Here is a 27,552-nt window from a genome sequence, read left to right as displayed (position 1 = left end):
TTATATAATCAAATGTCTTATTAAATATTGTTTTCTATATATTTAAAATAATAATAAGTATCTATAATATCGATCCACAACTATATGAATCTAGGATGGAATGTGGAATTGATCAAGAAAGATGACAATATAACGTTGATACGAATCTTGGTACTCTAATTTCTCAGGACTATGTAAAAAGTATTATTAAATTTTACTTTAAAAAAGGAAAAATATATAAATAGTTGTAATATTATATGTCCTTAACAAAAGTACGTATCTATGGATACGTGGAATGCTATTTAATAGCACTTGCTTTTGAAAAAAAAGTAAAAATTCTATATGGATAGCGTAAGATTGCCTGTGAGAACTGATAACAGGAAACTCTACTACATGTAATCACATTTTCCACTGTTTGACAAACAATTCACGTGACTATTATCTCGTGATGATAGACAAGAAATCTAGTGTAACAATCTCGATAAATAAGTCATAATTACGAAAATCTAATGATCGTAGAAAACATTTAGACCAGATAAAAAAAGGATGATAGAACATTTAGCAAAAGTACCACCAAAATGACGTACAAAACAGTTTAGAAATAAAATCGATCTAAATGCAGAATTCTATTGGAACGAAACAAAAGAAACTTAAAAGATGTGAGAACAATAAGAATAAAACATATTTCGCGTATGAAATATCACGTAGTTTCTCGTGCAATTTGTATGTATATCCATTCGCATTTCACTAGTTTCGCTGACCGAACAAAAATATTATATATCCCTAAAATCGCGAATCGTTCTGTTCAATGTTCCGAGCTCGACTGGCTTTTTGAATTAACGTTACACTGGCCTGACGTCTGATACAATACCACTGAACTATATATGTACATAATACAGTGCGTAACGAATGTTATGAAACCAGAAATAAATCTAGTTTAAAATTGGCAGAGGGCAGAAAACAGTAAGGAAAATTGAACATCTCAATGCCACGTGAATATCATATTCTTTATATTATGTAGCAAAATATTTCGATGTAAATTTTCAAAGAAAAATTGTTAACCCAGCTGCATCCTTTCAGCCGTTTTAGAGTTTATTTATCGTTACTAATATCTTAAATTTCAAGAAAGATGTAAAAGGATTTTTAGCATAAATATTATTTTATACGTTAAAAGTATTTTTATATGTACATCAAAATAAGAATGGTATTAACCCCTTAACCTTCGATTTACGTTCGAGAATGCCCGTAATATTTACGTTTGGTCCAATCATCTACTACGGGCTATGCCCGTAACATTTACGTTTGGTCCGATTATCGTAGTACGGGCTATGACCGTAGTCGTAGGTTAAGGGGTTAAGATTAAGACAAAAATTTAACCACAGTAGATAGGACTAGTTCTTTCACTCTTCCCCAATTATCTTTCTCATTGATTCATTCCTAACATATTGTTCGAGTATTTCTTTTACAGTTTTCAGAAACATTAACCTTTCTTAACATTACTCCCAACTTTGTCGTACATTCACAGAAATACAGGAACAATGAGATAAATCTGGCGATCTGGTTTTTATTGAAAAACGCAAAAATCAAGGTTGATTTTATGATAAACTAAAATATTTACGAGAAAATAAATAACCAGTCGAGGACTGGACGCTTGTAAACAGATCGTTCGATATCTGGAGGAGAGAGACGCAGCTTCTATGGAAAACAAAAATGAGTGCCAGCGACAATAAACAACAACCATGTCAGTTACTCTTTGGAAAAACAAAGAATCTCTTGGTCAGTTTAAAAATTTTCCAGAAATGTATCAGATAGCGATTAAATATGTAGATTGGATCGTAAAACACATTTCGTAAATATAAAATATATATTTGTACATATTGAATTTGGAAAAATCATAGCGAAATCCAAAAAAGCTGTAGCTAATTAAAATATTATAATTAAATATTATAATTAAAAATATTAGCAGTTTAAATTAAAGTATTTTCTTTGTAAATTCGATGATTTTTTCATCTCTTACTACTAACCCTAACTTTAAGAGCCCTTTCTCAAAAAAATTGTCCATTCTTTTTATGGTGTTTATTAGTAATGAATTCTTTAAAACATCTTCTACTTGCACTTCTATTTCTACTTTTACTTCTTTCTTGGAGTATTCAATTTTCACACTGAATATGTTTCTAAACACTACAATACTAATAATACAATATTTCAGATAATAAAATATTTGTAGTATCTATATTTTAGATATTAAAATATATTTAAAAGTATATTGACGGATTCGTTTGAATTTTGTTGTATTTCGAAAGAGTATATTATTTATGCGATGAAAAAATTCTATCGTAATTCTGTTAAGTCAAATACAAATTGTCAATAGCTAATCATTAAAGCTTAAATCGATAAGATTACAAAATATCTTACTCGACAGAAGACATACATGTATTCATATTGATATAATTTGTAGATAAATTAATAAATGAATATCCCGCTAAAATTGTCACTTTTTTAATTTTAAGATTGTTTCAGACCTACTCAAACTTTGTGTATATTAAGAAATATAATACTTATAAACATCATAAAGACAGCCAAAGGAAAATAAGATCCAAAAATAATATTGAGCAAAGTGCATAAACCACATTCTGTATAAATTAAAAGAACATGAATATATATTTGAATATACCTATGCATGAATATATATACATATGTATACACAGTATATTTGAAAATATATAGATATTGTACATATTAAAAATATTTGAGACTTATACAGGATGGTTGGTAACTGGTGGTACAAGCGGAAAGAGGGTAATTCTACGCGAAAAAAGAAGTCGAAAATATAAAATAAAAATTTTTCGTTTGAGGCTTTGTTTTCGAAAAAATCGACTTTGAATTTTCGCTCGGTACGCGTGCGATACGTTATAACGGATCTCACTGTAGATCGTTGTCTCGATGGAAAAATTAAAAAAAAAATTTTTTTAAAAATTTCTGTACCACCAGTTACCAACCACCCTGTATATAAAATATTCTTTGAAAAATAGATCGATTTATTTTTTAATGACAAATTTGTTATTTATATAATAGTAAATTATCTAACGTACTTCTTAGTATAGAACTTACTCTGTTTGCCATTGATCTAATTATTTTAGAGTATTGTACTTTAGAAATGAAATTCTGTGTTATATACATACATACGTGTATATTTGCAACGTATAGTAACGGATAAAAATTGAAACAGTGGAGAATAATACTTTACTTGGGATGAAATGATAATGCTAATAAATACTGTGCATATCCATGTATAATACTATTCATTGAAATGATTGCATAAATTAAATTGAAAATATATAAATTTAGGATATGTTAAATTCATAACATGTGGCGAACTACAAACATTAACGCAAGAATCAATCGACAATTTGGTAATTGAACAGTGTTAAACAGTATTAACATTTTCAATTAGTATAGAATTGCTTTCTATCGATATCAGATTAAACTAAAAGTACGGCAACAAGTTATTCAAATAGAAATACATTTGCTACTACAATTTATATTTCAATTACGAATGGTATTTTTCAATAATTCACATAGTCAGTACATAAAAAATTAAGAATATTCCTTTTAACGATCGGTGCATCTCGTAACTATCCTCAAATTATCCCTGCTACATCCTCTAGGAATTTACAAAGCAACCGTGCTTTTTGTAAAAAAATATGAAAAATTTCTTAGATTCGTAGAAGGCATGGAAGAATAGTTATTTAAGCAATATGCGTGATTTCTCGTTTTAGTTTAGTTCAGAATAAAATTTAATCAGATTCTCTTAAAACATAGTAAATTTTTTACTCGTAGAAATGAGTCAACAACAATTTGAAGTCCGCAGTAGAATTAAAATTGTATTTTTTAATTTGTTAACCGGTTCGTATCTTGATCAGAAACATCCATAATTAGAAAATTAAAAGTTCACAAAGACAGATCAATCTTAGTTAGATCTTAAGTATAAATACGATATAACTTATTTTTTAACACAGAACTGAAACTACACATAGGAAGATACTGGCTACCTAAATAAAGAAATTAGTACAATACCCGACAGATTGATAATTCAAATGCACGTATAATGTATTAATAATTTCGAAATTGAGGATATGTCGATTGTTTCGATATATTTCGATTACCTTATAAGTTCCATGAAATTCTGGACATCGATCTAAATATGGCACTAAAGAATATTTCCGAATTCTTCCGACACTCAACGACACAGCCGACATATTTTCACAAACGACGAAAAAAACAGCGCACCACCAAAGTTTTCAAATATTCATGACGCGGGGGTCGTGTATCTATTGAGATTTCGCCACTGACTGACAGTACCAGTACTCGTGGGTGGCACAAGCCACAGGGATTCACTATCACCTATCTGATATCTTTTCGTTTCGTCAAGAAATCATATCGATAATAATTTTCCCCGGAGAATTGTGGTAATGTTCTCTTATCGCGAATGAATTGTGATTAATAAGATAATACCTCGTATATACCCATCCAGGCCAGTCATTCCAAAGCTTGAAAAAAGTTTAACCGAAATTTAAAGCCATATAACTCGGCTACAGATGTAATATTACTAATTTATACCTATTTCGTGTAATCTTACTGAATTACGCCGCTATTGACAGCCATTCCCAAAATTTCTAATGTCCTCTACATTGAATACGGCTTTTTGTGTAGTGCTGGATAAGAAAATACTAGTTCATTGCCACCGGAAAAAATATCAGGCAAAATTTCTTGACCTACGCGATAATCAACGAATTATGTTTGCTGATTATATTCTCGCCTTTACCTTTACTACCTTTACGTTTTAGAAGATAACCGTATTGCACGATTTAATGCTTCGAACTTATATGATTCTCTTAAGATTGCTCGATTTATCACTAATAATATAAAAAATATAATAAAGTATTACAATTTGCACACTGCAGATACAACACTAATACAATACTTGCAATACTAATGGTATAATACAAAAAGTTTCGTCTACTTCGGATTGCTTACTACATTAATAATTGCTTCTATGTATACAAAAATATTGTGTCAAAACCAAGTTGATTGATGTAGAACAACAGATATGATGACTTGCGCTTTTCCGCTCATCATTTTTCTTTTTCTATTTTTCAAGGTCACTGACAATTTTTAAGCGGGACAATTTGTATGTGCTAGACTTTACACGTTATTGTTAATACATTCGTGATTCACATGCTTCAATTTATAATATGACTCATTTTATTAAAAGCTAAATTTAATATTATCATTTTATCTGTATTGCCCCCTTCGTGTTCCTTCAGTTCCTTCGTAAGGATAAACAGACTAAACGTGTAAAACATCATAAGTAAGAGATTATTGTAAATATTCCAGTCGTCGTTTCCATACTTATAATTCTTGTTTGTATACTTATGTTCGTACTGTAACATATTTCTTATTGTATTATATATATTTATATATATTCCTTATTTAAACGTATATATAGAATAAAGGTAGAAACTATTTGTAACATATAACCATTTAAGCGCAACGACACGCGTTCCGAAATCTCAATTAGTTGCCATCGTGCATAATATGATATAATATAACATAATATAATATGATATGATATGATATGATATGATATGATATGATATGATATGATATGATATGATATGATATGATATGATATGATATGATATGATATGATATGATATGATATGATATGATATGATATGATATGATATGATATGATATGATATGATATGATATGATATGATATGATATGATATGATATGATATGATATGATATGATATGATATGATATGATATGATATGATATGATATGATATGATATGATATGATATGATATGATATGATATGATATGATATGATATGATATGATATGATATGATATGATATGATATGATATGATATGATATGATATGATATGATATGATATGATATGATATGATATGATATGATATGATATGATATGATATGATATGATATGATATGATATGATATGATATGATATGATATGATATGATATGATATGATATGATATGATATGATATGATATGATATGATATGATATGATATGACATGATATAATATAATATAATATAATATAATATAATATATGATATAATATAATATAATATAGTGTATGTTTACGGTTTTCATTCCGAATATGTAGGTATGTATATAGGTACATAATTTCATAAAGATGGCAGTTGAGCTTCGACGTATTGCATCGCCATCTATCAACTAATGCAAATAACATTAAGATCTGCAATGCGTCGAGAAGCGCGTTCGACGATAAAGATGTACATACATGCATCAAGCTTTTCTCTAATTCAAGGAAAAATATAAGACACGTTAAATAACTCTCATCATTGTTGGAAATAACAACGAAACAATTCTATGAAAGAATGCAACATGAAAATGTCACGACTAAAATAGATTAACCGCACAGAGTATGCAATTACTCAGTTCGGATGCCTATAGCGAACACGAAGCACGTGTAAAATTCTTTGTATTCTAAAACGGGCTTATGAGTCGTCAGACGGCCATGTTACGCAACAAAGAGTAAAATATCGCAAACAAATAAAGCACGTTTACTTCGCTTGATTTCGTTGGTCGTTTTTAGCAAATCGGACGATGCGAAGCTTAAGAACATGTTTAAGATTGTGAACATTCTAGAGTGAACTTCCTTTCGAGCATTATCTAATTAGCATTACTGATCGATACTATCGCATGTATTGTCTTATCTTCATTACAAATCGTCTTTCGTACGATTTATTTACTAACCTAATCTCTATGCGTTACTAATTGAGCCAACAATCCACGTACGGGAAGCATTCGCAAAGGAGACCTTACGTGTCGACGTATCCGTCATAGTCATAATAGCCCTCAACGCATTGTAATTCGTCTTTCAACCGAATCGATAAAGCTTAAAGGAAGCCTTGTACCTACGTTCCCCTGTCTCCTAACCTCACCCACGAAACATTGAATTGAAACATTAAAGTCACATATCGAGATCTGGATCGAACGATATCGCAAATTTAGAAATACAAACTTCGAACACCTTTATACACATTTCCACCTAAGATTTTATGCAATTCTTAATAGTATGTAGATAAATGTCGTAAATTGATCTCAGATCTCATGCGGAGATTAATGATTATTATTACCATTAGCATTATCGTATCATCGAAAGTAAGATATTTCTTTTTTGAACTTATCTACTATAATCAGTGTTTTTAAATTAAATATGCTAGTATTTTAAATATGTTTTTAAATATTTTAAATGTGATAAATACTTTGTTTAGTCTTTAGTCAAATTTCCACATACGATGCATGAATGTTAGTAAAATATATAAGTCAATAAATATATAAAGTAATATTTATCGTGTTCTTATAGAATTTTCAAATAACAGATCCGTTTAGAAATTTTCCCGCAGTATACTAAGATTAAATATTACATAGATATATTACGTACATACGATTCATCGATATATCTAATTCCTACTTGACATTCATTTAAAATGTTTAAATCCTTAATTTTTTTAGTATTCAAGTAGATGATAACAACAGTCTTTTCGTGACTTTAGACAAATCTTTTTATACAGTTTAGATCTTAAAAACTAGATAGTCTCTGGGGATAGACATTTTCCTCAGAATGCTTTGTTACAAATTTTCATATTTATTAGTTCTTTAAAATCAATTTTACCGTGTTTTAATAAGGAAATATTCTTATAATACAGAATATGCTGACTGTTTATCAACACACAGTTCATTACTTATGATTCTGTAATTAAATTATATCTTATCAAAAATAACTAATTGTAAATATGTGTATACTTTTGATCAGTAGTATAAGTACATACCTACTTACGTATATATGTATACACATATGTCGATTTTTATTCTTGACATCAAATGTTTTATTTATATTTTATGATTTAAACTAGTACATTTTTCTAATTTTATATTATAATATCAAATAAAAAATAAATTCACATCAAAAACTAATAACTAAAACATACACATTCTGTTAAGGCGAAATATTAATCAAAAAAATATCTGTAATCAACATAAAAATTGAGATAATTTCATTTATTGAACCTTAAGATTTGTTAATTAAAACAAAAATTTTGTGCAATTATTTCACGTTCTATGGATATCCTTTGTTGTTTTAAAAATAAGAAAAGACTCTGTTACGAAGATCTCTGTTCGTTGCCCTGACACTTAGTGATAGTAAGGTAATCTACACTTTAAAGAAGAAGAAGGTAAGGCCCTCCAAGTTTCTTGAAGCCAATGTATCACACCTTTCGTCACACAACTACGCAATAACTGTTTATGTTCAGGATCGTTCGTTACACTTGTTATTTACGAAAACTGTTTTACATGATTCGCATGTTTTACTCTTCTTAAAAAAAATTCTTAAAAAAAATAAATATTGAAAAATTAGCAAAGTTAGAAAACTAATTCTATCATATCTATAGACCTCTTACTGGTAATGAATTGTATCTCAAAAAAGACCTGCTACCGAGAATTTGAATCCTTAGGATTTCGATATTGAAGTAAATTCGTGCGACTATACATATCACTTCCTTAAAGACAGTTTCTGCCAATATTACTCAATATGTATTACCACAATATGTACCAGAACGAAAGAAATCAAATCTGAGTAGAAATTTATTTTCACTATTAGATACCATTACAAGTTCCCCATTTCAGCTACTTTGCATATTATTGTATATTATGTGCATTCTTTGCACACTTACACTTTTAAATTTCCCATAAATAAATAAAAATCTGCAGTATTTCACTGCAGAACATACTATAAAACTGCTTTAAAAGATAATAATATTGGTAAAAACATACGTAACATACATAAAATTGATTTATAAAGCACAGTTACTAATAAATTTCATTATATCATATATCGACATCAATAAATACGATTATATGTAATAATAGTAAAATAAAATAAAATTTTGTCTTAAACAATATTCTTTTCAAATTCTTTTTATACTAAGCATCTAACGAAGTAATAATTAACAATTAATAGTTACTTAAAGATTATTTCCAATACTTGAAAAGGAGAAAAGAATTACTATATAAATACAAATCGTTTGATCAAAGGGAAATGTAACTGAAAGACCGTTCTAACCCAGAGGGAAGGACTATGGAAAATAAAGAAATAAACTAAAATGCAAATCATTTTGTGAAATCACGCGTGAAGTAAGGAATCAATCCACCACACCTTACTATGATGTACACTACGCGAATATGTATAGTCGTGAACGACAATTTAAATAGTTAACAACGAACTATTTTCATCACATTTACTTTATCCTCATGCAATTTATTTCTTTTAAAAGATATAAGAAGCAAGAAAACAGCAGACCTTCACAAAATAAGCAACGTTTTTTCTCAGTTCTAACCGGAAACGAACATTATTATCGCTGCTGATAATTTCCTGCCTAAACGCAAGGAATTTAGATGAAAAGTATCATCGACTCGTAAACAACCTTGTGACCAACTATTTTTATGTATAAAAAGATATTTCATACTCCTTATTTAAGAAAATAAACGAACAATCATGTCGTAATTTGAAACTGTATCTTCAATTTCCGCGATTCTTCAATCACCGTCCATTTTCGCATATATATAAATATATATATTAATATGAATGTTTGTGAAAAAATAAAATCTATATTAATATAAAATACAATCTAATTAAATTAAATATGTATGTAAAGTTATTGTATGAAAATCAGAATTTAAACGATTTTGCTTAAGAATAACAATTATAAATGATCGAAATCATTTTGTTTATAAATAACCATCCTTCATGACGGAAATTGTTTTTAGTTACAAATCATCATTTTTGGCGATGAGAATATTTTTTGGTTAGTAATGAGTTACCAGAATGCCAGAAATCGCCAGAAATCTCCAGAAATCTCTTAGAAATTTAATAACCATTGTCTTAAAATTGCCTTAAAACTAAGAATTAACTTTTTCAAACTGATGTCTTCGTAAAAACTTTTTAGAATATATTTAGATATTTGTAACAGTATAGAAAAAAATTGCATAGGAAATAGAAATTTATCGATTTTATCTAATGACTATCAAATTTTATCAAACTATATGAATAAACAGTTCAGATAATTCAAAATTGGCTCACAATTACCTATACCTAGTTTACTAATTAGCACTAAAAACAAAAGGAACAATGATTACGAATAAACCAAAAGATTATTTTTTATAATAATATTTTCTCAACTACATTTCTATTATCCATTAATAAAGTGAGTAAGTTACGGTGTCACTGTCACTAGCATCAGCATATCGTTTCTCTTGTTCAATCTTCTATCTAATCTAGCTATCCCTAAGACGACTTTCCTCATAGATAAAACCTCTCATAACCAATGTATATAATATGTAGATACCTAGAACATCTAACAATAAGTCTTAGCATACCTTTCCTTTACTCCCCTAATATTTCCTACCGTGATACTAATACCATCATTAACAACCCACATGATCAGACAAAGCCTCATTTCTTGAAAAGATGTGATTGAATTTCCACAAAAAATTAAATATATAACTCGGAAGAAACAATTTCACTTACCTTTCTCTTTCTCTCCTGAACGAAATCTACCCTGCGAACCCAGACTTCCTCCGTCGAATCATAATCAAGAGTGCTAGAACTACTCGCTTGACTCTTCATTTCTATCAAACTGCTGTCGAAGAACCTTTTATCGAGATGAGGACTAGGCAGAGGACTGGTCCTCGAGAAAGTCATACTGGTCGAATAGGTCGGCGGGTCCGTGGCTGGGAAGGTCATCCCAGGGCCAGTGGTATGCCTTCTTCTTAGAGGAGGCTTCGTGGTGGACGTCGGTGAAGTAACCGTCGAGGTCGTAAACCTAGATGACGAGGTAGTTGTCGTAGCAGTCGTCGTCGATGTGATCGTCGAGGTAGTTGTCGAAGTTGTCGTCGTTGTCACCGAAGGGATGGTAGTTTGGGTATTCGGTTCGGATATACTGGGGGTAGGATTCGACTTTTGATCGATTTTCTCAGAGCTGGATTTCTCTGAAGTAGACGGACTAGAAGCTTTCGAAGAGTCACTATCGTTCTTTTCGTCCAACTCTTCCGTCTTCGCAACATCCTTCTTACTTTCACTAGCATTTTCCGCGGTCGATGCTTCCAAGTTTTTCACTGAAACACAAAAAAACGTATGTTAGCAACCACATACTATGAAGGATTATCGATGCCACTTGGCCTGACGTTGTTCAACTTTACGACAATTTTGCCCTCCTTCTTGTTAGTACGAATGTGCCCTATTTAGTATTTTTTCATTTTAAGAAAAACTAGAAAATCCTACGTGTTTCGTAGAAATCTAGAAACAGTCTAGAAACATGCGTCATTTATTAAGACAGGTTGAAGTTAAAATGCCAGTAAGACATTCTATTGTGATACATATGTTGGTATGACAGCTAAGTCTTCGGCAATCTTCAATTTTTAACGAATTTTTGTTTATTTTTCTTCAAATAAAAATTTTAAAAAACCGGAGCTTCAATCCATTTATATATTTAGAAAATTTTCATATAAAAATTTGTTAGCTATTCGCTAAAATGCGATAGGAGGCAACAGCGATCACTGAAATCTAAGGATAAACCTAACATCTAACGATACGATGTTCGCAGGTTTGCCTTGGAATGCATGATGGTCTCTTTGAGCATCTTCTGTAAAACAAATAATGCAGCACAAAACTCATTAAATTTTATAAACAAAAACAAATAGGACATATGTTTATATTCCTTTTTATTGTTTTCTAATATATAATCAATTTCTGTTGCGAGTGTATTTCGACTGTCACACTCTGTCCTATCACGACTGTCCTATCAAGAATAGGAACACTGTTCGTAGAAGAGGAGTATGAGGAATAGCACGAAACTTACCTCGCTACTTCTAAAATTAATGCATGCCAGACTGATTTGACTAAACTAGGTAATAATTTATGCATATGAAAATGACGTAAAATTTTCTAATAAGTACGAATTAACGGTGAACATTTCTGGTGGCGATCTCGTTGTCCAATTTTAATTACCGACAAAGTTGCTATTATTTGAGTCGGTCGCACTTGTAACACCCGCTCCTTTCACTGTTATAAAGTCTGATACCGAGCATTAAGCTGCGTGAATCGAGTCGACACACGCTCGTTTGCACAATTTGCCAGACTCTATCATGCAGCATCGTAACATGTCGCGTTGTACGTCGTCTGTTATTATATTTTTCTTCGCACTAATATCTATTCCCGTGGCTGACAAAACATGCATAATATTAACGGGCAGCGATATAATTCAAGAAAAACAACTATTAAACTTGTTCGGGCTGCCGATTTGAATAAAGAAAGAGAACGTGGAAGATTCGCAAGCACTTGGAACTATTACATCGTTGGAAACGTGGAATATTATGCTTCCGGGGGCACTCTATAAATAAACATCAGCTAAATGAAGTAACTGTTCGCATCTCTAGCTGTGTTCCATGAAGTGGGTAATTCGCAAACAGTAGACGCGTTGCTCTCGTATATCGCAAATAAAAAGTCGTTTCGATTGGTAGTCACGAGAAAAATAAATTAAATGAATGGAAAATGTAACGCGTTGTCATTAAACTTATCGACATGGTATATTTGATTGGTAAAAATTATTCTGAAATATAAAGCATCAATGATATTGACTGATTTTTAGTGGTAATGATAGCGATTAAAAGAAAAGTAAAGGTATGTATGTATAACGTTTCCCTTTTTGATAATAATAAATATAACATATCGTTATCGAAAAATAAAGTGTCTTTTTGCAGTGATAGTAAAAACGTTGCAAAACGAAACTAAACACAGTTAAACCTCTAGTCGCACGCTAATCTTAGTTCTCACTGAACGAGTACGAGCCCCTGTTAATAGCTCTTAGCGCGTTTTAATGCTCGAATCATGTTTCGTAACATGCTGCTTTCCTCGCAATCTTCCATAGACGCTGGCAATGGCTGCAAACGATCGGAGAGAATCAATCCGGTTCTTATAATGAAACATGTAACATTTTAAATCGTAGCGAAAGAAATCAGGAAAAATGAAATTAACTGCTGAAAAGTAATTATATCGAAAAATTAATTTTTCATTTTATTCACATATACCTAATTGACTTTGTTATGTCTTTAAAATAATATTCGGTTCAAACAGATTTTCAGATTTGAAGAAGATATGAAATAATCGTTCTTATATATACACACACACACAATTTTACACTGAAATTTTTTTCTTCAAACATTACAAATCTTTTTATTTGCTGGAACGAAAGAAAGATTGAGACATAAAGATTCGGTAATAAGATTAATTTGTTAAGGTCTTTTTTTAGCTTATGTACCTAATTTGTACAAAAATTTCTATAAAAAGATAACTAAATATAGGAATAAGATAAAATAATAGATATTCGCTGAATGTCTAACGATCTAAACTAAACAGCAGTTGTACAATATTGGGCATATATGGTGTATAAATGAATTTCTTTCTATCCCACTTCAAGGTACTTTAAACGCACGGGAATACATATTTTGTGTCGTGATTTAATGCAAAAACCAATATATTTATTATATATATAATATATATATTTATTTAAACAGCAGAAGTTTGTGTAGATTTATAACAAATTCTTCCTTTAATTTATTTACTTTTTTCTCCATAGTTAGGTATAGTAAAGTAAAGTAACTGTGCGCAAATAAAGCCAAACTGCTTTGTATATCACGAGTAAAGTTAACATTAAGATTGTAAAAATTTTTAACAAAATGTAATTTCTTACATGAAATAACATATTTTATTTGTATAAAAATATAATAGTACTTCGATAAAAATAATAAATGAAAGAAGATGTATGGAAGGCTTACTTACAACCTAATAATACCGATATGTTATCAACTTATGTAGGTATGTATATATGTCTCAGAAGAAAAAAATATCTAATTATATTGATACATTAATTGTTTACCGCTATATGATTACCATCTTATCGAAATTTATTCCTTATTAAGATCTTTCTTTCCAAATTGTATGCAAAAATGTAATTTATTAAATAACAAATACATCATAATGTAATTTTAACATTAATATGTTACTTAACCAGATTTTAGCTCTTTCCGTAATTACATAACGTTTTTACATAACGTTTGATATTCTAATATAACAAACGAGTTTGCATATTCTTTAAACAACTAATGAGGCAGCAGATAGGCATAAAATCAGATATATCATAACTTATGCATACAATAATTTTCTATCGATCATTTTTTTCCTGCGAATTAAAAGGCAACGAGTTCAGTATCATCGATACATTATGATACATTAAGATAGATATGAGATAACCAATGAAGTAATGAAATTTAAAAGAACAAGTTTTAACAACATTAATGCCAAATGATATGAAAAATGTTCCTGGCAAGATAACACGATTCAGCAGATTCTATGTAAACAAGAAAAATAAACGTTCTGGAAACATGTCAATGCGTGTGAAAAATTTGCATTGAAATATTAAAGATACTTATTCGAGAAAAATAAAAAATACGCTGCATTTCTTTGATATTTCGATCTTTTTGTTCTCTATGAAACAAGGCACTTGAATATTGTGAATTAAATAATATTTTCATTTACGCAATGAAAATTTTCGCTGACTTTCATGAACCATGAAATCTATCTATAGTAATAATCTATCCATCTAAATATATTTAAACAGATAATAGATTAAATAAGAATTTTAACTGCCAATAGTAACTACATTTTATTTGAATAAAACCCGTTTAAGTAATGCTATTATCAACTAACTTAATATTTGTTTTCCTTCCAAAATTTGACTTCATTTCTCTTTATGTAAAAGATTAGTAAATAAATAATTAACCCTTTTTCTCTTCTCTTATCTTTTACATTTTCAACGGTGAGAGCAGGATATATTAATTTTTTATAAGATCTTGAAATATCTCAATGAAAATTTGAATCGTAATTTATAGCTTATGATTATAAAGTTCAATTTAACTGAACATTACGGAAGCTTTGCATCGTGTGTTACTTTGGAACGAAATAACGACAGTGTTTATATTACCTGAGTTGAGTACTCCACAACTAGATCCCACAGTAGCAATTAACCGCTTCTCAACCATAGACGAGATATTTAAAAACAATATGTGTTCCTAAAACAATATGCTTTTCATCCGCTATGAGGTTTTGTGAATTAATATTTTTTCGAATTAGATCTCTCGTTCTGATAAATAAATATACGAGATATCTCGTTCATAGTAGCCCACCGTATAAACGATATAGTGTAGCGGGACAATACATCCGTGACATCCATACGATTTGTATACATCAATATGGATCCGTACGATCCATATTGCGTCACGACATATCTTGTCCATGGTTGGGAAGCGGTTAAGAGTTAAAAATGGTAGAACTTTAAAATAAATAAGAATTTATTTGTTCAATTATTTGTATAAATAAAACTTAGCATATTAACTAAATATTAGAATAATAATGATAATAAAATCTTTTTACACGCAAATTGAACATACCAAATAGTCATTGACAAAGAACTGTAATGTTAAACAAATCAGACAGTGCAAAGGACGACTTAAAGAAAGGGAAATAGTTACGGAGGAGATTAAAGAGAAAATGATGGAATGGTACAGGCAGCTAGAAAGAAAAAGAAAGGAGATGCAACGTTTAAGAAATAGAATATAAGGAACAATACTAAAGGAGGATAGTGCAATAAGAAGACGAAAGTAAAAGTACAAAGGGATGGGAGGGGGTATAAATATAGAGTTAGAAAAACAAAAATAGTACGGTATATTTACAGGTTATATTAATAGAATATAATTTGCTATAGCAAGTTGAAGTGGATAGTAACAAGGCCAAAGAGAAGCGAGAGAGGCGCAAGTGGGTGAAGTATGAGAAGGAGGATATTTTAAATAAGCTAGTATTGTAAAACTGAGACCATTTCTTGGCAACATGCCGAAATAAAGACATATATATACAACGTAAAGGACAAGATTCAGCAATAATAAGTATACACCTAACTTGCGATATTGTATATTGTAATATACAATAAATACTAATATTATGTATGTATATTATCTTTCTTACCGTCTTCATTTTCATATTCATCCTCTTCCCTGCACTCAGACAATCGTCTACCCCACGGATAAGGACTATGCGTTTGATTTCTTGATGGTAATCTGTTCACGTGAGAGAGGAAGTAATGATGAAAGAAACTATCCACACCATCTGACTCCTCTCCAGAAGATTGCAGCATATCCTTAAGAGCAGCTAAAGAGGTGATAGTATTATAATTGATAGCTGAAATCAAGTCATCCTCGATATCACTGTCATCCGTCGTGTCGTCGTTTTTCGTCGTTTGATCCGTTTTCTTGACTTCTGAAGTAACCGTCTTAGTTTGCTCGGTTTTCGAAGCCTCCGTCTTATCGTCTGAACTGGTTTCAGACTCGTCATCAGAAGTGCTGGTAGACGTTGTACTACTCGATGATTTCTCGTCTTTCTTCCCATCAGTTTTTTCCTCTTTGAGTTCGTCTTCGTCGGAGCCTTTACATTCGTCCACGTCGTCATCTTCGTCTTGAGAATCTTGAGACACAGCCTTTGATAATTTATTCGAAGCCTCGTCATTTTGACTGATATTCTCTAAATTCTTTAAATTCTTCAACGCCTCCTGCTCCTCTAAATCCTTACTTATCTTTACGTTAATGTCTTCTTGACCCGTCATTTTGTTCTGACGCTGATTATTGGCAGTCACATCACATTCGTCCGACTCGTTTTGCTTGTCTCCACCGGAACTCTCCATTGAGAAATCTGAAAGGTATAATTTTTCTTTAATATTCACTGTACCCAACTATAATTCTTAAATAATTATTGTCAGACGTGTAATTTCATTTCATAAAATTCCACGTGGTTTCGTTTTAACATTGTCGTTCCACAAATACACCATAGTATACTATTAAAACTACATTACTACTATACATTATATTTCAATAAAATCGTTATGCATCTTTCTGAAAATTATTGTCTTATTATCTATATAGATTGTCTTTTACGTGCATTATGTTTTCTTTATATAAGAAAAATGCCGTTTCTGTTATCAATGACTGATAGATAAAAATTCTTTTTACGGTTCAAGAAAGATTAGGAAATTCTAAAAAGAATCAAAATATGATTTGTAGATATCATGTCTTGAAATGTCTAAGAAAAATAATACATATATATATATATACACACACACACACACTTGGCTGTTATATCTCTGAATTTTTTGAAATTATAATTGAATTAAACGATAATTAAACATGCGCGTATGTATATAGTAATATTTGGTAAGAGCAACTGAAGACAAAATGAGCGTTACGTCTAATCCCTATACTCGCATAAATGGAATGATGATTTCTAGGCTGCAGATATTTATGCAAATTCATTAAAAGAATTTTAAATTTGGGCTAGAGACAGTTTCATCCACCAAATAACAGCTGCTATTCTTTGGATATTTTATGCATATCTATCTACATATATTTTCACATATTGCATGCATTTTATGCTTTTTACACTTTTAACTTTCTTATAAATACATAAAACTCTATAGTCTAGTGATATCAAATTTTTATTTCGACTTCTGCAGCAGAGAATATTATTTAAGTATCCCATAATACATATGTTTTAACCAAAGAAATAAAATATATTTGTGTTTGCATTTATATTTGCATGTATTCCGTTTTCTTTAATACAACTGCCAATCAAACAAATAATTTTTAGTTATTATATACCAGAAATATCCATTTTTTTCAAAAATTAGTCTATTAGTCTATTATCTAATGTTGAATTATTTTAATAGGAAAAAGTTTCGCGAAGCGCACCTATACATGTTTTAGAGTTATTTTAAGAGAGAAATAAACAAGTATGAAGTATGAAAATAACGAGAAATTATAAAGAAAAATTATCTTAAAAATTCAAGACTGTAGACCCCAAAGAAGTTGCCATTATGGTACATGAAAGACATTGCTGCAAGCAGTTAATGATGATGTATACTGTATGTGGTATATATTTACTTCGCTATTCATTGCGCGATTATTTCGTTCCTTAAATACTCTCCTAACGTACAAAAATCATTCACGACATTTTTGTAATTTTCCAGAATGGCAGGGGAACAGATTTTCAACGCGATGCGATTTATAATCGAAGCGATAATTACTAAGACACCGAAAAAAATTAAAAATAACTTATCAATCGATTAATCGTGTAATAATATGCTCGTAAGTCGATGTGTTAATCTATACTTATTCTCTCCTCGTATAACGTAAATATAATTATTCCTTTTATTAATATTCGTAAAACCTACAAATATTTTCTTTCTTCTTCTCATCTTTTTCCTTCCAAGAAGTACGAAATACAGAATGGTGTACGAAATATATTCCTTTCCATTTTTTTTCCTTTCACAACGTAACATTCACATTCGCAATACAAGGTAACGTAGCAAATAATCACGTCAGAATCGAAAATAATAGAATAGACGAATGTTCCCAAATAATAAAAGAACTAGAGTTCATAATGCAACGTAATGGAATATACGAAAGGATATACAAATTTTGTAATTGATCGACCATGTCTTTAGAATCGTGCTTTTATGTAAGTTTTAACGAGAAACAGAAAACAGAAATATCGCGATAACGTCTGAATAAAATCTTAACCACCATTTACAATTTATAAGATACATGCGCTTGCTCTTATTGGTCAACAGCAACAGCAACAGCAGGAGTAACGATGTTTTATAGATAGTCTATCCTGAAAGATTCCTTAAGAGACTTGCATCTGTTTCTTGTACAGTCATACAAAAAAATATTACAGAATTTTAATTGAAAATAGGTTGTATATCAAATATACAGCCGTAAGCTAACAATAATATTATTATTAATTATTAATTTTTTAAAGTTTGACACATATTATATACCTATGTATATTTATGTACATTTTAATACATTTTATGTTAGTCAAGTGAACATTACAATTATATAAAAATTCGTTTTAAGAATATACCAATATTTTGAACGAATTTTGACTTGTTCAAATAAAAAAAATTAACGAAAAAGCATTAATTCAGCGATTCGATGGAACGAATCCCGTTTACCTCTGCGATTTTCAAAAATCATTCAGCTTTGCTTTTTTTACTATGTCATAATTTTTATTCGTTATGCGTGTTGAACGAGAACTACGTTTGCCACTTGAAACCTTAGGCCTAGAGTCTTAGAGGAAGAAACAAAAATGGCCGTTGACCCAAATAACTTGATTGATTAAATGCAATAAGCTGGTAAGCTCTGTTTTCGAATCTTTGGTTCAACAATTCGATCGTTTCTTTTCCTCTCTTTCGATCAATTTTTTCGTGTTTGGTTTTCTTCGTGAAAAATTCCGAACAGTCTACCGAACCGGAATAAACCTAACATATATCTATTTAAATTCGTACGTTAGAATGATTAACGTCGAAATTACCAACAAAGTGCAAATTAAGAAAATTCTTTTTCGAATATTATTTTCCTTTTTCTTTACTTTTTTTTTTCTTTTTTAAGAAGTAAAAGACGCTTTATTGCATCTGTGAACACGTCACTGGCGCATTGCGGTAAGTACGCCCTCTATTTCGTAACCGTGGTAACGTTTGTCTGTATACTAAGTTTTACTATAGATACAGATTGTACATTGTACAGCAACCTGGTTCTTCACCATACCCGCTAGGAAAAGCAAGTAAATCACAGTATGTATGTAATGTACCTATATGACACGACGCGGCGCGGCGTGGCGTAACAAGCAACAAGACTAACGTATAGCTACACCACCAATTATTTTTATCAATGAACTTTTCCCGTACTCCCACGTATCAACCGAAAATTCAAAATAAAGAAAGAAATGCGGTCGAATACGAAGCAAAATCAGTTTGAAAGTAATGTTTGATATAATTTTCAGAAAATTATTACGCACAAACAAACGTCAATAAACTGATAACTCATTCAACGAAATCGAATATATCGCACATAAGGTTAAATTAACAAACTTTGATAACAGTCGCATTCGATCTTAAATACATAACTTGCGACGAAGTAATCTTAAACTGTAATGAATCGTATGATTAATAAGACATAATGATTTTTAAAGTGAAAAGTATTACGTGAAATACTTGCATCTATCACAGTGATTATAGGAACAATCAAAAATACAATTTAAAAATATTGAATGTATCGCATCTTTTATATTACATAAGCCTACGATAACATAAGAGCGTTTCTAATTTCTGGAAAATTCAGATTGAAATTTATTCATCGATAAATTAGAGCTGGTAATAATTAATTATCCTTTTTAATTATTATTAATGTATATTATAATTTATAAATATCATGGCACTATAGTATTTGTAGTAATTCTACAAATTTCAGTTTTAAACAATTTAGAACTTATATATAGTAATCTTTTATACAGTAACATATATTTGATAATATATAATTACGTGAACGTTTCTGTTTTAAATCTTTACGTATTATGTACGTGTACGTAAAATAGTAAATATACACTCGAGTGTGTCTCGCAACTATAAAATCACACAAAAACTTTCAATTTTTATGGGCAATGTACCGAATGTCTAGCTGGACAAATTGTAAGGTGTAAATTAAATGATAAAAAAAAATTTCGTGGGTCGTGTTAGATATTTTTACGTTTACATGTTAACGTGATAAAGGACGACGTACATGCGTCATATTTGAAATGATATTGAGAAATAATTTATCCTTTTCTTTCCCCAAAAAGAAAGGAAAGCAGCAGAGAACTGTTCTAATTTATTCCTGTCCTATGTAACAGAATATTTTGTCATAGATAAACAGCGCTCGATGTACAATGGTTGCAATGTTGCAAGGCTACTCCCTGTCCTTCACTGATTTCGATAATTTTTTAATATGTGTTGGCAGCATGATTCTGAACAACTTTTTCTTATACATGTAGCCGTCGTGTCAGTCAGTCCTAGTTTCCGAGATATTCGCAGAATACTACACATTGATACACTGGTACTATACACTGCAACTACACATTGAATCCTGCCCATATATCTCTAACACAGTCACAAGCATAGCCGACACGTTCACTTCGTCCGCCGCTTGATGATCTGTTTACATCCATCAGCTATCGATCTCTTTATCTTTGTATCGTAACTATCAAAAGATCGGTTTGTTTGCGACGTTCGTTATTAATTAATTTGTTATTATTTTACACAAACGTTACCGACTGAATTACAAAAGCTAATCCAAACCAATAATACATTACTAATACATTAATGATATACATTTTTAATTAAGTTAACTAATAGACATTTCTTACAGCCCCGCATATGGAGTTGTGCACGAGACTTTCACCCGAGAGATCGATGGAATTAGTGAAATGTGAAATAAAATCGTCCCGTGCCTATCCAAGTGTTTACATATACTATAAACTAGTCCTCGTTTATATATACTATAAACTATAAACAAAAGGTAAGAGTTAGGTTTTGTTTAGATTAGGTCATTGTATCTGGTACAATTATACCGATACAGTACACTATACCGACACCGACACTTTTTTGCATACATCTTGGAAACTAAGGTCGTTTGACATAACGGAAAATTACTTATATGTATACAGGAAAATGTTGTCCAAAATGTTGACATCTACAACTTATTAAAAAATCATCGAAGTCGGTGAGATGGATGAGATATATCGATAATTAGTAAAAACGTTTCACAACATTATTTTTAATCGACAAATCACTACGAAACCTTCAAACCACCTATTATCTGTATATATATAATGCAAAGGTAACTGACCTATTCATCAGCGCGCAGCTTAAGTCGTTGTATCTAGAAACGTGTTTGAACATTGGACAGTGTACTTCTTTTGTGACATAGGTATGGAATAAGCAAGAATTTTTGAAAATTTTGAAAAGATAAAAAGTGGATAATTTCTTTTACAGGATACACATGTCTCTATGTCCACTAAAATTAAATACGTGAAATTTAAGAATGTTCAAACAGAGGATAATAAACATAAATTCAAATAGCGTGCGAGCGAAATCGCGGGCGGATAGCTAGTCCTATTAATAAAAAGAAAGTAATTTAAATAGACAGTCGAATCAGGTTAACGCTGGAATAATTTTATCATCCGAATTTAATATGCAGAGTAATAGATAATATCGGTGAAGCAAACATGACACGAATAAGACACTTTCCTCCTTGGTATGTATATTAATATAAATACAACAAAATCATAACTCATTGGGAGTGTCCATAAATACTTTAAATCAAAAATAATCTACATCAGTTCGATCAAGCAGAAACAAAATAAAAGTACAAGAATAAAACACTATTGGTTAGCGTATTGATACGTATTGATTTCTATTGATTCAAGTAGAACTATTCAACTATTAACGCAAATAATCACGAGTTTCAATTGGTTTTTCTACGACGAAAGAGTTCGGGGATGAAATTTACCAAAAATACGAATAGAGTTATACACAGCCGTTTAACATAATCTTGACAAGAATAAAGTAGTCTCGGCGATATAGATAGACAAATATCGTGGAAACATATGCGGATGTTTGGCAGCACGCCAACTCGTTTTGCGAATATGTACTTGTTTCCCACGTATGAGAGTGTGACGTAAAACTCTATCACCTTCACTCTCTCTCTCTCTCTCTCTCTCTCTCTCTCTCTCTCTCTCTCTCTCTCTCTCTCTCTCTCTCTCTCTCTCTCTCTCTCTCTCTCTCTCTCTCTCTCTCTCTCTCTCTCTCTCTCTCTCTCTCTCTCTCTCTCTCTCTCTCTCTCTCTCTCTCTCTCTCAAAATTCTATGTTCTCCACCTTAATTTCCTTTCTTATTATATAATATTATTATATTATATTATTATTATATTATATAATATTATATAATATTATTATATATATTATAATATTATATATTTATGTTTAATTAATTTAAATACAGTTAAAAATTAGTTTCCTATCTATAATTATGTTAGAACCTTCTCCAATTCAAACCATCGAGTATGCATATACTACACGTTCTCACATCTAATAATTGATTTGACGCGTTTTTCTTTTTTCTTTCTTTTTCTTTTTTTTTTTTTTTTTGTAGTTCGATCTATCCACGAAATGCAATTGTATTATTCTTTCGTGCAAACATTCGTAGAATAAACAGTGGAACGTACAGATTAGAGCATCGCCGCTTTAACGTTGAATTGTTGGATGAGACATCGAAAGAGTGCACCTTGTCACGAGTGTTTGCAATCGTAGCACGTATGACGAACACCTACACGCTACATGTATAGTGTGGAAGACAAATGCGAAACACGACTTTTGTGCAATCGAATGAAAACATTGAATCAGAAATCAGGAATATAGGGACTTTTCGATTTCTTGAATGCATTAACAGGTTGAATGCCTCTTAAAATCGTTCTTAAAACTATTATTCGAGTATATCTTTTCTATAATTGAAAAACGGTAAATTAAATCAAAAAATGAATTTTGTAGAATTAAATTGACGTACAATTCGGTATTTTTACAGCTATTTCTGAAAATTATTCGTTCTTTAAGTATTTAAGTATTTTCGAATTATTAAACCTGTTATTTTTATATTTTGTCTGAATCACTAGAGAAGATATAAATTTTAGTGAAGCTTACCTTGCTGTCACTTTCTTTGTTTTGACAAACTTTAGCAATGAAAAGATCTTGGAATTAACTTTTTGTCCACGAATTTCTGCAATATAGAGGCTTTAAATTTTTAATTAACATTATGTACAAATCTTCATAAAATGATATGCGATATTTATAATATTCTTCAGTTCAGATGTTTATAATATTATTATAAGTTGCACCTGAGAAGTAGTTAATTTCTAATTTAGATTGAGTCCTCTTGCAAGTTAAAAATCGGAATCTTTCTTTTTTAAATTAATTACTGATCTTACATCCGTAGTAATCCTACTTTTTATACAAATCTATATATTTTGTTTTTTACATTACAGACTTTTTTCAAGAACAAAATTCAATATAAAATATTTTTGACTACAATTTTTTCCGGTTAATAATATAAATTGCAATTTTTGCTAAGTTTTCTCCCGTCTACTTATAATAATAATATATAAATATCATTTTTATAAGATTTATTTTTGATTTGAACGAAATAAGTAAATTATTTGTAAAAACACTATTTTCTTTAACTTGGATCACTCGATGGATTTTTTCATTTTCAAACTTTTTCAATGTTAAAATTTGTGAAAAGGGAACATGTAACCACATTCTCCCAGCAAAAATATGTAAATTCTAATGTATGTTCACATATATAGGTACATTGCAATTAAAGTGTACGTAAATATGTATGTGTAAATATGTATATATAAATTATACAAATTTAAAAAGGCACACAATATTATCGATAAATAGTTGTCGAATTTTCAAGTTGTGATGCCTATTGATTTCAATCACATTATCGCACGATTTACGTGGTTTGGAATATTTTTTAGGAAAAAGTGCCCAATCTGTAGCAAATTTTTAATGTAAAATTTAACATGTTACAGTCATCGTACATCGCACATCGATGTTACCTCGTTATCACGGAAGCTTTGCGAGAAAATACATTATGTAATTTTATCGGTAGTCAAAGAAAAATATTGGCCATTGCAGATACGTTCATTCGCGTTGCGTGCAAGCGGCCAAGAACAATAACAGTAACGCTGAAAGCGCTAGTAGTCATGTAACAGCAATGAACGCACGAAACAAGTGAAAGGTTCCTATCTCTTGAAAGCGTTCAAAGAACGCTACCGTTCTCTTGTCATTATTGACAACGTAGTTGTGTTCTCTAGTTAGAAAAAATAAGGAAAAACCAATCATACTCCTATGATCGTTCGTAAAAGTTTCAAAAAAAAATAAATACTGATTAAAGATAATATATGATGATTAAAAATAGAAAAAATCTACGAGAGTTAGATTTTAAATCTGTGTTGCCATTTGTAGAGATAATCAAAAGAAATAAATATATGTATATAATATGTATCTGTCTTCCTTAGTCCTTAGTTGAAATATTTATATTTTGAAATTGAAGAGAATTGAAATTTTATTATTCTTTTTTGTGTGTGTGTCATATTTGTTCTTTTTCGTTCGGTTCTAAACGTTTAGTCATTATTTATCCTTACTTAAAAGATAAAGAAATACGGAAAAATTTGAAAAATAAAAAATGCCAAATAGGTTACCTTAATTCAGGAGAACTGGCATAGAATTAATAAATAATTATGATATACGCATAAATATACGTAGACTATAACATAGAATATAATACAATACAGAATTTTAGTACAAGATACGCATATGCATAGAGGAGAATCGTGCAGTACCGACCAAAATCAGTTCTGGATTTTTTCACTAGATATTAGCACTTTTATTTGAACAAAAAAATTCGTGGACAAATATTTCGCGACTGTATTGCTTATTCCATTGTTTTCGCTATTCAGGCACGTTAAATGTATACGTTGATATTCCGAATAAAAGTTATTTTCTAGAACTTACATTTCTTCAGATAATAAATAGTTCTTTTTTATTACGTACACCATATCTAGTCTATTAAGAGTAATTAACAGCCCTAGTTTTGCAATTTTCTTTGTGTATTATATACATTATAAACTAAAACGTTTCCACATGTTTGTCGTCTATTACCGACTATTCAACTGCCGCCCAGTACCAACTACCGTCAACTAATACAGACTACATTTTTTTATCTGTAAGTGCAATCTATTGGCAAGTGAAATTAAATTCATTTAATCAGTTCATTTAATCTTTCTTGTAGCTCTCCCGCAGAAAAATGTCTTCAATTCCAAAGTAGATAAAGAAAAATGATTAGAGGAGAACATACTAAATATGATTTTGAAGCTACTCCTTGAAAATAAAATGACCCAGAGACAAGCCGCTGAGGTTTTCAATGTTACAACAACAAATGTGAAGGCTAGGCACACGTCGAATGCACAAACCACGAAAATATTAATTATGTCACTTACGATATATGTAAAAATAAGATTTGGAGTAAAACGTGTTTTGTTTTAACACTATTAATCATTCAAACCAATAAATCTATTAGTTACATAAATAGTCAATACCGGACTATAATCTTTCGTTTTTTACGAATTATGACATTTTTCCTCTTGAAAATTATTAGTTTTTATTATTAAATTTCGCAAAATTAATTTTTCTTCTTTTATTAAGTTCCATTTGTACTAAAAACTCATTTTTAAAACGTTGATTTTACAGACTTTAGCCTAAGATACAACAGAAAAACTTAGAGAATTTGTACTTTTTCAATTACAGAAAATGAAGCAAAATCTTGGATTTGTCATACTCGTAATTACGTACAATCCTTCGTAAAAGCTTGCATAAGAACAGGATTTTTAAAGATTATTATCTTTTAATTTCATGTAACGAACAAAAATAGAAAAAAATGTACATTTCTTATATTTTAAATTTATACAGCTATCTAAAAAATCACGGAAAGGTTAATATGTGGAATTAACATAGACTTGTAATGTAAAATACAGTATAGAACATATCTATAGAGTTATAATATAAAACGAATATACCTATTGTTTGTATTTAGATATGTTAGATGCTAAGTCATACAATACTGATTACATTTGTTTCCTAATATCGAAACAACGACAAAATAAATGTTACAATGAATCATAAGAAACATGTATGTTATTAAAGAAACGACTAAAGATGATATTCAATGAGAGTGCATTGAGAGTGCAATGAGAGTTGCATGAAACATTTGCAGAAAGTAGAGCAGGAGAAAAAAGTCTATCTGTGCAAAATATCGACCGAGTCTTCCATTATCGTACTGTTGCTGTCATAGTTCTGTATCGATCACTTAACCGTACGATGACGAAAAAAGATATGGGAAAGGGAATAAAAATGGAGATGATCACAATAAGCTATGACTCAAAGTATGCCGTATGTTTCATGTCAGAGTGTTTTCCGAGAATATCCGACGAGTTGCGCGCATTTCAATCTAACGTGCAAACTCAAAGTGAAATCTTCGAGTCAAAAAATTAGTATAAAAACATAAAAAAATAATGCTAAAAGAAATGTATTTGTTCGAGTCATATAAACGAATGTGAATAAATATAAATTATTATCTATTTTCTTTCATGCGTAACAAGGCTTAATGGTTTTAACACACGCAAAGTATTAGTGAATCGATGTCGTTACAGAAAAATTTATCATTCTGACTGATTTTATGAGCTTACACCGTTTTACGTATGACGTAATCGATATTCTTTTCCACTAAAACCTGTTAACTGTTACCAATCCAATCTTTTTGATCAGATGGCAAACACACGAATGTACATTCGTCGAGAAAAATAATTCGAACCAACACAACGGCTTGGTATTGTACAAGGTGACATATAATAAGAGACAATC

General features: G+C 30.3%; 1 protein-coding gene across 1 annotated transcript in view; it reads right to left on the bottom strand.

The window, feature by feature from the left end:
- LOC100750102 (serine-rich adhesin for platelets) overlaps nucleotides 1–27,552 on the bottom strand; it is a 134,543-nt gene that overhangs the window by 84,626 nt on the left and 22,365 nt on the right. The window contains exons 2-3 of the mRNA XM_003485673.4: nucleotides 16,175–16,894; nucleotides 10,628–11,214 (exon numbers count right to left, since the gene is read on the bottom strand). Coding sequence (XP_003485721.1) covers nucleotides 10,628–11,214; nucleotides 16,175–16,886 — 1,299 coding nt within the window. The 5' untranslated portion in view covers nucleotides 16,887–16,894. The remainder of the gene's footprint in view (nucleotides 1–10,627; nucleotides 11,215–16,174; nucleotides 16,895–27,552) is intronic.

The sequence above is a fragment of the Bombus impatiens genome, unplaced genomic scaffold (assembly GCF_000188095.3).
Source record: "Bombus impatiens unplaced genomic scaffold, BIMP_2.2 scf_0075, whole genome shotgun sequence".
Taxonomy (NCBI): domain Eukaryota; kingdom Metazoa; phylum Arthropoda; class Insecta; order Hymenoptera; family Apidae; genus Bombus; species Bombus impatiens.
The sequence above is the reverse complement of the archived record's forward strand: the minus strand, read 5'-3'. Positions and strand labels throughout refer to the sequence as shown.